This window comes from Ptychodera flava, chromosome 19 (assembly GCF_041260155.1).
Source record: "Ptychodera flava strain L36383 chromosome 19, AS_Pfla_20210202, whole genome shotgun sequence".
NCBI lineage: Eukaryota > Metazoa > Hemichordata > Enteropneusta > Ptychoderidae > Ptychodera > Ptychodera flava.
The window spans coordinates 807,968-825,740 of record NC_091946.1 but is presented as its reverse complement, the minus strand read 5'-3'; the positions used below and the strand labels follow the sequence as shown (position 1 = coordinate 825,740).

At 35.2% G+C, this 17,773-nt stretch overlaps 2 protein-coding genes across 5 annotated transcripts in view; one reads left to right on the top strand and one right to left on the bottom strand.

Moving 5' to 3' along the window:
* Nucleotides 1-348, bottom strand: part of LOC139118335 (conserved oligomeric Golgi complex subunit 6-like) — a 76,544-nt gene extending 76,196 nt beyond the window's left edge. The window contains exon 1 of one of the 2 annotated variants that reach the window (XM_070681596.1): nucleotides 4-348. In XM_070681596.1, coding sequence (XP_070537697.1) covers nucleotides 4-132 — 129 coding nt within the window. In that variant the 5' untranslated portion in view covers nucleotides 133-348. The remainder of the gene's footprint in view (nucleotides 1-3) is intronic. The other variant, XM_070681598.1, reaches the window with a different exon arrangement.
* Nucleotides 349-6,913: 6,565 nt separating this feature from the next.
* The window catches only part of LOC139118325 (ras-related C3 botulinum toxin substrate 1-like), a 31,987-nt gene continuing 21,127 nt past the window's right edge, over nucleotides 6,914-17,773 (top strand). Inside the window, exons 1-2 of one of the 3 annotated variants that reach the window (XM_070681581.1) lie at nucleotides 6,914-7,095; nucleotides 8,373-8,500. In XM_070681581.1, the coding sequence (XP_070537682.1) occupies nucleotides 8,388-8,500 (113 nt within the window). In that variant the 5' untranslated portion in view covers nucleotides 6,914-7,095; nucleotides 8,373-8,387. Of the gene's footprint in view, nucleotides 7,096-7,115; nucleotides 7,305-8,372; nucleotides 8,501-17,773 lie in introns of those variants that run through there. The other 2 variants (XM_070681584.1, XM_070681583.1) reach the window with 2 other exon arrangements.

Genomic DNA, 17,773 nt, shown 5'->3' with positions numbered 1-17,773 from the left:
TACCTTGTCATTGTCTAGCCTCGTCTCTAATATCTTATTCAGTTTTCGCGACAGCGGATTGCTAGCTTGCGAGTCCAAAGGCACTTGCTCCACTTGGACAGGTTTGTCGGTGGCCGCCATTTCTCTGCTCATGACAATTTAGTATTTTCATTCAATTTCAAATTTCTCAGGGGTAAGAATAGGTTACTGGGTACGTCAAACTTCCATAACAACAGCAACAACAACAACTTTATAAGCACAAAGTTTAACAATAACAGTGACACCGACTCAAATCCTGAACAAGGTAAAAGACGATACGGAAAGAGCGAGTCAACAGCCAAGCCCGAGTTCACAATAGCCAATCGGATTCGGATTCGAATTCGGATTTAAGGACCATTTCATATCGACCTCCATATCGGGGTGGGGGATTCTCAGCCACTTTGGCCACTATGGGTAGAACGAGTAACATGCAATGATATCAATATACCAGCGAATAGCTAATGTCAACTCATTTCACTTTTTCGTCCTTCCTTCGAGGGAAGATATCACCAGATCGTTTTTGTTTTCAGTTTGCCCTGTTACCGTAGGCCTAAAGGTGTAGTTTTCACAAAAAGCTCTCAATTTCATTAGGCCTACTCGTCGAGCATTTCATAGGTAATGCCCTTTTTCACATTTTTCAAGTACAGCATACGCGTGATACGTATAAAGCTATTAAATGCAGCTGTATTCTTTTGACAAACCACTGCTAAATTCTGCTGACTTTACTGTAGGATTAGTGATGCATCTTACCATAAGCTTTAATTGTGACTTTAAAAGTGGAAAAACTTATTTTTCTAACAACGGAAAATAACCGAATGCAAAAACAAAACAAAACAAACAACAACCAAAACCCCAAATAATTGTTGCTCGAAGCATGGCAGGTCAGCATTCGTTCATGGAGAGAGTAAGGTTGGCATTCATTATGCAAAGTGTGTATTATCTGAGTACCAGTAGGCCTATCACAGGGGCACAGGGCATTATCAGTAATAGCAAGAGTGTAAAAAAATTAATAAATTTATGATTATGAATACTGTTTATAAAATTAAATATTTGTCATTACTGTATACTTACAAAAGTGCCCTACAGCATTTGAGTCCTGAATGATGATCAGTTTTCATGCCAAAATTCGCGCAGTTGTATAATTTACGAGTATGAATATTTTTGATAAAAAATTTATATTTGTACACTGTATATATATTGTACTTCCAAAGTACTCTACAACATTCGAATCCTAAATGGTGATAAGCAGTTATGCCAAATTCCTACAGCTGCAGCACAGACCCTCAAATAATAGTTGCAGCATTGCGCAGTATTAAACTTGATGCAAGGTCACAGTACTGCCTCGACAGAGAGTCTACCGAGGCTGTACAGTGACAGCGCGCATCAAGTTACCGTGCGATGTTACTGATCCAACTATATTGACCATATTTCTGAGGGTCTGTGCTACAACTGCGTGAGTTTGGCATAGATACGTATCATTACTCAGGATTCGAGTGTTGTAGGGTACTTTTGTAACTGTACATTACTTTTTGTTAAGAATATCCGTAATCACAAATATATTATATTACAGGGTCTGTTGTACAACTGCGTGAATTTAGCATGAAAACTAATCATCATTCAGGATTCGAGTGCAGCAGGGTTCTTTTAGAAGTGTACAATGATAACAGAAATATATAATTTTATGGACAGTATTCATAATGATAAGTTTATTCTTTTTTTACACTCTTGATATTACTGATAATGCCTTATGACCCTATGGGTCTATATAGTATATGTAGATAAATGTAAAGTTACTGTCCCTTTCTAAAATGTAAAATTGACCTTCAAATTAGACATTTGTTAAGAGAATGTACCCCAAGAAGTACTATTCCTCTTTTGCGATTTTGCATAGTACTAGTTTCAAATTTATTCTTGTCCCTTCAATACTGTTTTTATTATTTCGACTTTTAACGAGAACACAAATATGTATTTTATGTTTCTTAATTTAATGTCCTCTTCGAAATTTAAAGCAAACCCCGTAATCAATTTGAAAACAAAGCAATCATTATCATAGTTTATAAATTGATTAAAAAGAATGTGATACATTCAGAGTCTCTTTGGTTGGAGGTATCAGTCAATAATACTAAAATAATAATAGGAATCATCTATAGAAAGCCAAATACCGATATCTCTGAGTTTCAGGTTAGTCTGCTTGATGTGCTAAATACGTTCAAACTTGATAAAACTAAATGTATTTTAATGGGAGATTTTAATATAGATTTATATGCCAGAACACATACAACTATATGCCTTGGTTTTCACCAGTTGATTTCTACACCTACCAGAGTGACCAGCTCATCTGAAACATTAATTGACCATATCTACACCAATATTGTACAGCATCCAATTCATGCCGGTACTTTGATTACAGATATTTCTGACCATTTTCCATTTTTTATCGTCATAGAAAATATCACAACTAATCTCTCAAAACAGTATAAGAAATTACAAATTCTACAATTCTACTCGCTTCTGTGCAGATCTAACTCATGCTCCGTGGGATCGAGTTTATATATGTAAGGATGCAAATGAAGCATATAATAATTTTCAGAGTGTTTTTGATGAATTGTACCATGGGTCACTAAGGCAATTAAAAAATCAATTAATACAAAAGAAAAATTGTATAGTAAAGTGCTCAAATCAAACTTTGATGTCATTGTTGTTGATAGATATAAGAGATTTAGAAATGTGTTGTCTACTGTTCTTAGGAAAGCTAAAAAAATGTATTATAACAGTATTTTTATAGAAAACAAGGGTAATACCAATGTAATTTGGAAAACTATCAAGCAAGTCCTCAGAAATCATGAGGAAAAGGCTAAAAAGACCTTGCCAGACAGTCTACGAGTACTGTCAAATGGAGTGCATAATACATTGTCTGCAAAACCTGACATAATAAATGCATTCAATAATTATTTCGTCAACATTGGACCTGACCTTGCCAACAAAATCAATTCTCCTCATAAAAACTTTAATAGTCAAATAGTTACCTCACTGAACCCACAACACATTCCTTTTTCATGTCCTCCACTACACAATCTGAAGTTCATAACATCATTTGCACCCTGAATCCAAAAAAGGCATGTAGCTATGACAAAATGCCAGCCAGACTTATAATCGATGGGGCAGCTATAACATCAAAACCCTTGGCATATATATCAATCTGTCATTTCAGACCGGAATTTTCCCCCAATCTCTATAGCCAAAGTCACACCAATCTTTAAAAAAGGCACAACAGATGATCCCGGAAATTATAGACCTATATCAGTATTGCCCCTGTTAAGTAAGATTCTAGAAAAAATTGTCAATGCACGCTTAATTCAGTACATAGAAAAAAACAATATTTTATATGAGCATCAATATGGATTTCGTCATAAATACAGCACAACACTTTCAATTGTAAATCTAATCAATTATCTTATCAAACAACTTGATAATGGCAAAGTTACACTTGGTATTTTCCTTGACTTTTCTAAAGCTTTTGATACAATCAATCATGAAATTCTTCTTTCTAAGCTTGCTCACTATGGTATTCGAGGTCTTCCTTTACTTTGGTTTAGAAATTACTTACACAATAGATCCCAACTAGTCTCTGTCAATAATAATACCTCATCATACCTTAATTTTACATGTGGAGTACCACAAGGATCTGTCCTCGGACCTACCCTATTTTTACTATTTATCAATGACATTGCCCGTTCCTCCACATACTTCAATTTTAGATTGTTTGCTGACGATACAATCTATTTCATACGTTCCCTGGTAACCAAGTTAATATAAATTTAAATACTGTCGACATTCACCTCAATACTGTAGTGGACTGGTGCAGGGCTAACAAACTTACTGTAAACCACCTCAAAACAAATTACATTGTCTTCAGAAATCATACCAAAAATATTTTCTTGAATGTCACTCTACACGTCAATAATAAGCTTACAGTTATCAATGAGGTTGAAGTGACATCATTTGTAGGTATTCACATGGACAGACATCTGAAATGGTCAAAGCACATTAAAATGATTAATTCTATTATCAGAAAAAAGGTTGGCATCCTATTCAAATTAAGACAGTTTTTACCACGCAATATCCTTATTCTTCTATACAAAACTTTCATCCTACCACACATCACTTATGGCCTTGAAGTTTGGGGTTCAACATATCCCTCACATCTCAATAGTATCTTTATTTCGCAAAAAAATGGCAGTAAGACTTATAACTTTCAGTGACTTCACAGCAAACTCAGCTACTCTGTTAAAACAACTAAATATTCTCGATATATACAAATTACATAAATTACAAATCAGTACATTCATGTATGATCTTATAAATAATAACTTGCCACACAGTCTTACAACATACTGTCAGTTGCCTTCTCATTGCTACAGTACACGTCATAAAATTAATGGTAACCTTTATGTCCCAAGTGTCAACACTTCCTTGGGTAAATTCTCAATATCATATACAGGTTGCATCTATTGGAATACATTACCTAAACAAATTAAAACAAAAACTAGTAGAAGTTCGTTCAGACACTCCCTTTCAAGTCTCCTCATACACGGTTAGTGTTTTAAGTGATGAAGAGTTATATTCAACTTTACAAATATGTATATCATATATAAATATATATATTTCTCTATACATTTTGTTGTTGTTTTTATTTTACTTATTTTCTACTTACTCGTAATGTATTTATTTAGTTATATATTTATTTATTTATTTATGTAGTTGTTCTTATTCACTTAGTTACTTAGCACTTTCAAGTCTACTCTTAAGTGACGAAGAGTTATATTCAACTTTACATATATGTATATCATATTTAAATATATATATTTTTCTATACGTTTTTTTTATGGTTTTCTGTTTTACGTATTGCTACTTACTCGTAATGTATCTATTTAGTTATATATTTATTTATGTAGTTGTTCTTTTATTCACTTAGTTACTTTGTTACAATTAGGTTACTTTGCAGTCCAGCTACTTTCGTGTTACACTACCCTCGATATACTTCAGTTTTCTTGTTTCTTCTTCTTTTTCTTGCTTTAACATCAAATGGCTTTGGGAACGGACTAGACTAGCATTTGCTATTTTCCGTTTCCGTTTACCCTTTATCACAGCACAATTCAAATGTACATTCATTACGGAATTGTAATATTAATATGATTAAGGGTAATCAAGATATTATTATTATTATTATTATTATGTCTTCCCAACGGACCCATAAGTACCTTCAACACCGTGACTTACCGTAAATTGAAATCTTACGAATCAAGACAAGCAAATCGTTCAAAAATATCATACGGCGGGAAAAGAAGAGAGAGAGAGAGAACAAAGTGTTCACGGTAGACTGTCGACAGTCACTTGCGCCTTTTCTGTCTCTCATTGGTGTAGTCTCTCTCACATGCGACAATGTTATGGTGGAAATCGCAAGCGAGTGCCGTGAAGCGCGTAAGCTTTCGGAATGCCCAGCTCGCGCCTTCGGAGCTACTCTTGCGATTCCCCCTACCGTCATAAGGTCGAGATACAACACTAATGAGAGACAAAAAAGGCACAAGGGACTTTCGACAGTCTATGTTCACAGATGTAGTCTTATGACAGAAATATATGGCGATCTCCGTTCCATATACTCCCGTGTCCGAATCGATACTGATAGACGGATTGACGGTGTGATAAAATGATTTTCATCGTCTGCTTTTCATATAACATGCTCAAGAACAACGTAAAATCTCAAATGACGTAAGTTGCAGTCTTGTTGATTAACAAGCTCGAGCGCTTTACGAAACGAAGTACTGAAGTTTGCACATTGAAACAAATACCTAAACAGAAATACTGACGCCAAAACTCTCGAATGTCACCAGTTATTCAAAGACATTCCAAGAAAGACACGTAAAATATCCTCCTTTTTAACTTCTATTTAACACGTTATTATAGGTGATTGAAAGTTATCAATGGTTGCTATGATGAGGTACTGGTGTAAGGTAGCTTGGGTTATCAACCGAAAAGAAAATGAATTAAAATTCTGTCAGTGAGATTTTTTCTTTTGAAAATCGACTTCGGGCCGTTTCGCGGGAAGCTGACTTTAGACTTGTCCTTGCAATGATACCGAAGACACTCCAATATGTTTCTATGTTTCATAACTATTCACAAATCGTAGTATCACAGGGGAGCATTTCATTCGCTGATCTCACACTACAACTCGAATTCAGGGACCAATTGTTTAGTCAATGAGTTTAATAAAAGAAGCCGGGTATAGATTGTTGAACAAAAGGTAAGGATGTAAGTATGAACCCGAAAAGTATAAATAGCAGTTCAGACTTCAAATATAGGCCTATACATGACGAGCTGAAGTTTATTCTGATTGAAACGTCAAGTAGTTATTTCAGCTAAAATAAATTGAAAAGTGAGAGCACATAGAGGTTAGTTTACAGAATAGTGTTTTTCCAACAATGACCAGCCTAGCATACTGTAACCTAAAATGAACAGGTTAAAAACGACAAAAACAAGAATTGACCTAGCTGAAAATATGAACAATCTCTTGATAGAGCGTCTGCAACTTATTCAGTGAGGATTATGCACTCCGAAGAGTCTAAAGCATACAGCCACACGAGATTTACGTTAGATTGTGGTGGAGGTAGCTGCAATAATTGTAGCCCTGGTGGGGGCTACAATTATTGCAGCTAGTGGTGGAGGCACCGTGATCTACCGTGCAATGGATTTTCTGTGCTGAACGTGGAAGTAGATACACGATTCAACATGTTCAGTGGAACTCTAGCAGAGAGATGGATTATTGCCTTATGCAGTACATACAGCTTGTACTGTGACACACTGTGACACACATTACTTGTAGAGTGGCGCCCTCAGTGTTAACAATAAAACTTCAACTCGTGACGATTGGTCACTATTTTTAGTACCAGGTGAGGAACTTGACATCCTATAAAGAAACCCCAATATATACTTCCTGGTACATGATATTTCTTTATACATGTCACCAGTGCTCTACGTTCTGTTCAGTTGTGGTACTTTTAATTGTGGATATCCGTAAAGGTATGTGTACGTTTCCCATTATATAGAGTAAGTCACCGTGGTAATTGTTATCACCGGACAGCGAGTGAGTGTATATTAAGTCGATAACAACCAACTCATTCGCTCATTTGCATTTCATTATGAGACTGTGTTTATTCTCGAAATGCTTGTCACAAAGTGTGTCAATCGAATTGTGCCATTGAAGAAGACTGTTTGATAGGGAAGTGACGGTAAGACAGACCTGTGTTGTAGAGTCACAGGAGGCGCGCGTCACGCAAAGGGCGTTGTAGTCTAAATAGCTCCATTACCGTACAATCTCAACTTAATACATAACTTCTAGGGGTGTGAAGTATCCGTTCAAAGTCAGTAACAACTCTTCACGTACATTTCGTCACTCCATGGCGGTCGGAAGCTAAACATAGTTCGCGGAAGTGTACATCGGTTGGATGATTTTGAGGAAGTAATGGGTTAACTTCCAAACTTGCGACGAGATCTAAACACTACTGGTCCCATTCTTTCGTTGGTTTCGACACGGTTGGGCGTCAACTGTGCAGTTCTCAAGTTTGGTCGGAATGTCCCCGTGTCTACCTATATCTGCCGTTTTTATAATCTAATAATTATATTACTGCCGTGTTTTAGAAACAAAGTAGACCTGTTATCACCGTATAATGACAGAAACAAACATCAATTCAAAAGTCTGCAAACGTTGCATTGTCACGACAATCGTGATGGTCGCATTCTGACCTTTCCGAGGTCATTTCATTATTCTTATGCTAATTATGATTGCTCCTGTCTGAGGTATGACAAAGCGAGCGGCGCTGACGTACGACCCTGAATTCGATTTTGATAAAGAACATAAGATTTGCATGGGAAAACAGACTCTTAATTATGCAAATAGCCTGAAGGATAATGATACCAGTAAAATGCTTAAAATAATAAATGAGTTGATAAATAAATAAATAATCAATCAAGAAAGCAATTTAAATAAATGAAAATAAATATAAATAAACTTGTTTGAATACATAAGTGTCTTTAGACTTGAATTTAAATGGGTATCTACTGGTATATAAGCAGCCTTGATCTGAAATTTAAACAGCTGCAAAATAGCCAAAAACTAATTTTAGAGATTTGTTTCAAGTAAATTTTTCTGTGGTTTGGAATTTCTCCAATGTTTCATAACACAATATATCATGAATGCTTACTGTACATTGCAGGTACATCTCAACATTATATATTTGTAAAAGAAAAGTTTATGATAAACTTGTCAATAAAAATGTCCTTTTTCATATTTGTTGCAGCAATTGACATTAACAATGTCAACAAGAAATATAAAATGTGTGGTTGTTGGTGATGGAGCTGTTGGCAAGACATGTATGCTGTACGTTTATACTCACAATGCATTTCCACAAGAATATGTGCCAACTGTGTGAGTAAAAACTATTTCATACACAAAAGTCATATGATTTTCTTGGTGACAATAGATCCAATAGTCATTATGATGACTGTTTGAGTAAGAACTACATGTATTTCATACTCAAAATTCATATGATTTTCTTGGTGACAATTAATATTCACCATGATGACTGTGTGAGTAATTAGAATTACTCAAAATTCATATGATTTTCTTGGTGACAATAGTACCAATAGTCACCATGACGACTAAGTAATTAATATTACTCAAAATTCATATAATTTTCTTGCTGACAATAGACCCAATAGTCACCATGACGACTAAGTAATTAATATTACTCAAAATTCATATAATTTTCTGGCTGACAATAGACCCAATAGTCATAATGATGACTGTTTGAGTAATTTGTATCAATTGTTCAAAATTCATATGATTTTCTTGTGACAATAGACCCAATAGTCACCAAGATGACTGTGACACATTCCTCACAGAACTTTCTTTTCATTTTGATGGAATAAAACAAAACTTTAACAGAAAGCAAATGTAGCTTTCATTATAACTGATACATAATATAGGCCATGTGCGGTTGTTCACAAAATCTGTTCATTTTTTTTTTAAAACCCGTAAACTTTTCCGATAATAAACATTTAGATAATTTACTGCAATGGTAAATGCTTGTATGGTTGCAGTTGCATACTTCTACATGTCCAAGTTACAAAGGTGAATCTTTTGTGTTTGTTAGTTTGCGTCAACTTTGAGATATTTATTTTGTTTAGGCCAATCACCAAAATTGCTCTAAATGACCAGATTTTACTGAAGCATTTGAACCTCTAAAATATTCATAAACAGGTATGCCATGTCTACTGTCACTAATTCTTGCCACTCTGAAATGGGAATGTCTTCCAGATTTGATTACAATCTGCCCATGTCAAATATTTATGAACTTGAATGCTTAATCATAGCAAGTGTACATCATGGTATAAACAAACATTAAAGTGTGTTTCTAAGAAATGGATTCAGTGTGAAATGTAACTCCATGCATATGAATGTAATTAATCACAAAGAAAAAGTACATTATAGAAGTATTTATTGGTGATTTAATAAAAATTCAATGTCAACAAAAGTAGGAAAAGTGATAGTGGTACCCAAACATTAAACTTTTTTGGCTGTCCAACATTATTGCTGACTAGTGACAATGATGAGTATGTTCAGTGATGTTATTGTTCAAAAAACGCCTTTACAGTTCCGCGGACCAGCATTCTATACCCATGATGCCTTGCGAAACTAGCAGTTTTGAGGGTACCACTTTGCGCGTATCGCCTATTCTATAACACAGTTCTGCTATAGCAAGAATCTTTTTTTGCTTGTTATCCGACTTATTCTGTAGAAAAAAGTAAGCTAATTAGTCATTTTGTATTTGAAAGCTGTCAAATATAACAGTTGGTCAATTATTTACTATTTTTTGGAAATCTGGAGGTACTTTGTGTTGTTCTAATTTATTTACACCTGCTGATGTTGATCACAATAATCGGCTGTTGCTTTTGACAAGAGATTTCACGTAAAAGTATACAATAATATTATTGCCGTCAAATTAAATGTAGAGGCTGCACTGAACATGTAAATATTACATACAAAAAAGTACTGGTGATTTTAATATCTACAGACGAAATCTATTGAACAAAATTTTAAGCTGAGAGACAAATTGGAATCCCCACTCATGTAAACAAACACGTAAAACTTGATGCGACACAGCCGCAATCATTGGACCAGAAAAGAGAACACCACCCGTCAAAATGTCCTGAAGGTATGTGTCTCGTGTAAGGTTTTCGTTGCAACCTCACAAATCTAATTTTGCAAAATCAAGAATACTTGCTACATCAGCACTGAACACAGAAGTATACAAATGCGATCCCACAAACATTTTCTAGATTTCCGTAAAATTGTTGCGCAATTGGCAAACTATTGCATCGGACGGCTATAAATACTAGTACATCGACATATAAAATATTACTGCGTAGCTCACAAATTCCTCGCACAATGAGTCTAAAAACACCTGAAAAATGAAGCTGGATGTAGTTGGACTGTGTTAAAGAATAGGCGATAGGCTCAAAGTGGTACCCTCGAAGCCACTAATTTTGCAAAGCATCATGGGTATAGAACGCTGGTCCGTGGAACTGTAAAGGGGCTTATTGTCAGTCTATGGAACACTGGATAGTTTATAGTTAGGAATAGCTTTGATTTCCAAATGTTCTTACTAGTATCTGACAAAAATCAGTGGAATATTTCAATGTGATCAAACTTGTGATAAAATAATAGAAAAAACACCAAAGCAACATGTTCATAATCAACTTTCAAATCGACTGAGGTAAGAATTTATAAATTGATGATCTTCTGTAGAATTTCTCTATTGATGTGTATTCTCAATGACTTCATGTCAATCCTATCCTTGTTTTCATTTCAAAAGAATTTCTGTTGGCATTCATTGAACTCTATCAAAAATTAAAAGAGGTTGCATATTCTGACTCTAATTCCTCTAAACTTATAATGTATAGTGTGTCCATGACAGGGAAGTTTACCAGTGATAAATGAAGTTCATTAAATGAAATTCATCAATAAATTACCTGTATTAGCCAAGAGTACCAGTAGGTCACTCTAGGACATAGGAATTAATTTAGGAAATATAATCTGAATAACTCGATCATCCATGAACAAAATAGAACGTCTTCATGACAGTACCAGTGCATAGAGGGTAACTCTTTAAATGTGCATCGTCATAAACCACGCGCCTCTTTACGGCAACAGCTTAGGGCTACCTGTTTTGATTTTTGTGTAGGTCAGCAGAGCGGAAATTATGCTCTGTCTTGCAAGAATGTAAATGCGGTGTTCCATAAGTTTTGTAAACAAGTTCAGAATATTAATGAAGTTTGTGCACAATTTCCTTTGGGTCAAGTTGACTTATGCAACTTCCACAGTAGGATATTATTGATGCATTGCCGGTCAACAGTTGAAACAAAACTGCTAGAATTTTAAATTGTTTGTCATATGTTAGGTTTCAATTAATAGAATATGGCAATATACTTTTTAAAGGCTGACCTTGTGATAAATCTCTGCGTTGTGTGTTTTTACTTTTAGTCATTGCATCAGCAGCTTTTTGGTATTCAGATATTACCAATAACTATATGTTGAGTTTAATTCACATCAATGTGGTTGGATCAAATTTCAGATGCAAAGTGGGTAATATTATCTTGGTGGTGTACTGCTTGATACAACAACCATTCACTTTACAATCTGAAGTCAAGATCAGTGTAGGCATGGTGTGGGGTAGAGTAACTGTGGTGTAGGCAATTTTTTTCATCCAATGAACCAATGCTTTCCTCATCTTTTTTTATGAGCTCACATTTGGAAATATAATGTGAGGTTATATTGTAAGCTGTAGTCAGTGGCGTCTGTATGTATGTGTGTATGTGTGTATGTATGTATATATGTATATATGTATGTACGTACATATAGTATGTCCGTCAACATCAAAAACTCGTGAACTGCTACCACTTTTTAGCTTGGTATTTGGTGTACCGGTGCACGTAGGGGTGGAGATGTGAATTTGTTCAAATCAACATGTCAGTGCCAAAAATATGCAAATGAGGGGAAAAAAGAAAAAACCTGCAAATGGCTAAAACTCAGTAAGCATTGGTCAGATTTGGTTGAAACTTGGTATGCAGATTCCTCTAGGTATTCTAAATTATATGTGCAAAAATGGGGTGAATTTTGCATGTTTGTATTTTTATAGTATTTTTTTCCGTTTTTAGTCAAAAAATCTTGTTCTCTGAAATCGCTCATCTGATTGCTCTTAAAGTTAATATTCATGTTCCTCAGGATGACCTTAGTCATGCTTGTACAAATTGTATTGATATTGTCATATTTGTAATTTTAGGGCAATTTTTCCAATTTTTGATAAAAAATTTTTTTATCCAAAAACTACTGATTTGATAGCTTTGATATTTGGTATACAGGTTTACCAAATTTGGTAAGATTAATCTCAATATAATGTATTGAAGTTATGTTGAAGTTATGTAGTGTATGGGTTCCTAGGGTTTATGTTAATAAAACACATTGAAATTAGGATGAAATCTGCAATTTTGTATTTTTTTTTGGGGGGGGGGCAATTTTTTTAGCTACTGTAGACTATAGTCTATAGAAGCTATTGGGATGGGTATCCGTCCGGCGTCCGTCATCAGTCTGTATGTACAGTCCGGGTAATGTCCATATAGAGGATACTATGATTGACTTATCAGCGAACCTGCCGTCGCCATCATCATGAATATGACCTAGGCTCGTAGATTGAAACAAGTTCATAACTTTTCGGCTAGATTCCCCCCTCTATTTTTAGCACTACATGTAGGTAATTTTTAGATGTACACGTTATGCACAATGTTCAGTACGGTGCAGATGGCGACCAACACAAGTGGTTAGTACATCGAAAATTACTTCTTTGCATGATTTTCCTGGCCAGGTACCGCTCCTAGAAAATCAGGATTTGGCCATTGCAAATCTACAGTAAGTTATTTGTCGCCAAATATCGCCTATTTTTGGTCAAATTTCAATTTAACCATCCAATCTGTAGTATGGAGAATGTTTCAAGCTTTGCAAAGTTAGGTCAACTGTTCTTCTTGTCGGTCATCGGAGCATGATGGAGCACGATTTTTCGATCACCATGCATTTCCTGGTACGACTGACCCTTCGCTCAGAAAATTGTGCGCCGGATCAATTGCTGAGAAGTTAACCAAAAGCTGGAAAAGAGAATGAAAGACGTCGAATAACTCTTTGTAGAACATGGTCAAGGGTAAAGAAAATCAGAAAACTATTCCTGAAGAAATCCTTACAAATTTAACATGGTAGAACGTTGCAAATTGACTGGGGCTGAGACACTTCTGGGTAGCCAACAGTCTCACTCGCTCGGTGGATCTGTCAACGATATCAGCATAACATTTCAAAGCAAACCAACATAACCTTTAACCCTTGTTACATATACAGTACGTGATTGGTTCTTACCTTAACCTTATTACATATAAGGTACACCATTGGCTTTTCCCAACTATCCTCTATATGAACATTACCCGGACTGATGTATGTATGTATGTACCCTGGTATGTATGTATGTATGTATGTATGTCCGTTTGTGAGGCATCTGTCCACTCAAATATCTTGAGAACCGCAGTACTTACTGATTTGATATTTGTTGTGTAGATGAAAAATATGATTATGAGAAACAGCTTTTTTTAATTTTTCGATATTGTTGAAAATATGCAAATTAGCACCAAAAAAGGCTTTAAGCCATAACTCAGGCCCGTCTCAACCGATTTTATTCAAACTTGGTACAAGGACATTGACCTATGTCATGCATATGCACATTGATTCGCTTTGTGATATGATCCAATATGGCTGCCGTGCGGCCATTTCGTTACGATTTTTTCATGTGTGGAGCCATAACTCAGGCACATCTCAACCTATTTTATTCAAAGTTGGTACAAGAACATTGACCTATATCATGCATATGCAAATTGATTTGTTTTACGATAAGATTGAATATGGCTGCATGGCGACCATTTTTTAACGATTTTTTCATGTTCGGAACCATAACTCATTTAATGACCTTTTGTAATTAGGGTGTTGGCCTACATTGCTTTTATGTTTTCACCACCATGGAACTTATTCTTGGCCATTGAGCGCCATCTGTATGACAGTATTTTTATCACAGACCTAATTAATGAAGAGGACTCTGTCCTCTCTGAGGACTTGTAATTACGGTAAAGTACCCATTAACAAGTGGGGACTGTGTCATCGATGATGACTTGTTTATTGACATTTGCTAATGTATGTAGGATCTGCTTGTCACATTGCTAGAGACGTTGATATGCCTGTTTCTAAAGTTGATCCCCAGCACCTAAGTTGCAGACCTTATTTTGTTTTTGTCATTCTTGTTTTTCGGTTGTACTGTGTAGAAATCATTGTTGTAACATCAACGTAGAATTTTTCCTGCACTGAACAGATAGAAACTACATTCATTGTTGATCTTTGGTACCAATACTAGTATCTACCAATTCTGATCAAATGTGAGCAATACTGTATCATTAGCAATATTTTTGATAACTTGGATTTGAAATGGCTTTGGAAGGTGAGGTACAGTCAGTGTGTCCTTTTTTGGTGTAAAAATGAAATCTGTGTTTGTTGGCCGTAAACATGTTTAAATCAAAATTAACACCCAAATCAGAAGTACAGGATCATATTCAGTGTTTTGCTTTAAATGCCACCTACTCACAGTCTTATTATAGGGGAAAAATTATAACATTACAAAACTGTCATGGTTGAACTCTTACACTAAAATTGGATATTGACAAAGCTCAGATATTGAATTTGACTTGTGTATAGAATTTCCTGTGACAGGTACACTAAGAAATGTCATGTAATATATCAGTGGTGAAATATTAAGAGAAGAAGAATGCTTACTTCTGACATTCAATTATCATGAAATAATACTACCATACTTTATAGTGCTAATATGAGAGTACAGGATAAATAATACTACATGCATACTTAGTGGTAACAGCAGGGTGCAGTATAAATAATACTACATGTACCATACTGTACTTAGTGTAATAGCAGAGTACAGGATAAATAATAGTACCATACTTAGTGATAACAGCAGCATACAGGATAAATGATACTACCATACTTAGTGCTAATACCGGTATGAGAGTACAGGATAAATAATACTACCAATACCATACTTAGTGATAACAGCACCATACAGGATAAATGATACTACCATACTGAGTGGTAACAGGACAGTACAGGATAAATGAACTGAAAAATCAATTTGCATATTTGTAATTTTAGGGCAATTTTTGTCATTTTTAGTAAAAAATATTTCTCCAAAACTGTTTGTCTGATACCTTTGACATTTGGTATACAGGTTCATAGAGATGATTAAAATTTGATATATCCAAATTATGATGAAATCTGCAATTTGTATTTTTGAGGCATTTTTACCATTTTTTAAAGTTTTTTCCCCCAAAACCACTTGTCTGATATTTCATATGGCGTACAGGTTCCTAGGGTTGACCTAAATGTTAAATATTGAAATTATGATGAAACCTGCAATCTTGTATTTTTCAGGCAATTTGTCATTTTTAGTCCCCATGGACACCGTCCGGGGGTACTTATAGGTTTGGTCATGTCCGTGCGTGCGTGCGTGCGTGCGTGCGTGCGTGTGTGCGTGCGTCTGTCCGTCCGTCCGTTCACGCAGATATCTCAGACATGCCCTGGTCAAGTTCTTTCAAACTTTGCACAAGGATAGTACCCTACCCCATACAGATGCAAGTCGATTTGTTTCACAATGCGATCAAATTTGGCCGTGTTAGAGGACTTTTTAGTTCACACCACCATAGACTACCTACCATGTATAAGTCAGCTGTCCATAGAATCCCATGTATAAGGCCAAGTAAAATAAAAATTTAGTTTCTCATCGTATTCATATTGCAAAATGGATTCAGTGACACAGTTTTTAGTCCCCACAGATGAAGTCCTGGGGCCTTATAGATTGGGTCATGTCCTTCCGTTCACGCAGATATATATCAGATATTTTGACAAAATGTCACGTGACCTCAATGACCTTTGACCTCAAATATACATATTTGTCCATAACTCAGTAACCACAAGTGCTACACCCTTCATATATGGTATGATGGGACACCTTATGACGCCACATATTGTACCTCATTAATTATGTGCATATCTAATTTTGAGCGAGCCAATAGAGCTAGAGGTCTGATTTTTAGCTCCGCTGTCAGCGACGTGGAGCTTATCAAATAGGTTGATTTTCCGTCGTCGTCCGTCGTCCGTCGTCGTCGTCGTCGTCCGTCAACAATTGCCTTCTCCTCTGAAACTGCAAGTCCAATTGCTTTGAAATTTTATATGCAGTTCACTTGGGGTGACCACACTTAAGTTTGTTCAAGTCGTGGTGAAATTTGCATATTTGTATTTTTGGGGCAATTTTTGGTGTTTTTGGTAAAAAAATCTTCTACTCTGAAACCGCTTGTCCGATTGCTTTGAAATTTGATATGCAGTTTACTTAGGGTGACTTCAGTCAGATTTGTTCAAATTGTGGTGAAATTTGCATATTTGTATTTTTAAGGCAATTTTTGTCATTTTTGGTAAAAAAATCTTTAAAAATCTTCTTCTTCAAAACTACCAGTCAGATAGCTTTGATATTTGGTACATATGTCCCTAGGGATGATCTATTTCAGATTTGTTCAAATTGTGCAGAAATATGCAAATTTGCATTTTTAAGGCAATTTTTGCCATTTTTGGTCAAAAATGTATTTCTCAAAAAGTGCTGGTCTAATAGTTTTGAAATTTGTATACACGTTTCTATAGATGAACTGAGTAATATATATTGAATTTCTGATGAAATCTGAAATTTTGTATTTTTGGGGCAATTTTCGCCATTTTTGGTCAAAAAATGTGTATTTCCAAAACTATTTATCTGATAGCTTTGAAATTTGGTATACAGGTTCCTACAGATAAACTACATGATATTTATTGAAATTGTGCTGAAATCTGCAATTTTGTATTTTTGGGGCAATTTTTGCCACTTTTGGTCAAAAAATGTGTATTTCCAAAACTACTCATCTGATAGCTTTGCAATTTGGTATACAGGTTTTTACAGATCACCTGAATGACATTTGTTGAAATTATGATGAAATCTGCAATTTGTAATTTTGGGGCAATTTTTGCCATTTTTGGTCAAAAAATGTGTTTCTCAAAAATTAGTGGTCTGATAGCTTTGAAATTTGGTATACAGGTTTCTACAGATGAGTCAGTAATATATAATGAAATTATGATGAAATCTGCAAATTTGTATTTTTGGGGCAATTTTTGCCATTTTCGGTCAAAAAATGTGTATAACCAAAACTAATCATCTGATAGCTTTGCAATTTGGTATACAGGTTCCTACTGATCACCTTAATGATATTTATTAGCTACTATAGACTATAGTCTATAGAAGCTATTGGGATGGGTATCCGTCCGGCGTCCGTCGTCAGTCTGTATGTATGTATGTATGTATGTATGTATGTCCGTTTGTGAGGCGTCCGTCCACTCAAATATCTTGAGAACCGCAGTACTTACTGATTTGATATTTGTTGTGTAGATGAAAAATATGATTTTGAGAAACTATTTTTTGTAATTTTTTGATATTATTGAAAATAGGCAAATTAATGCCAAAAAAGG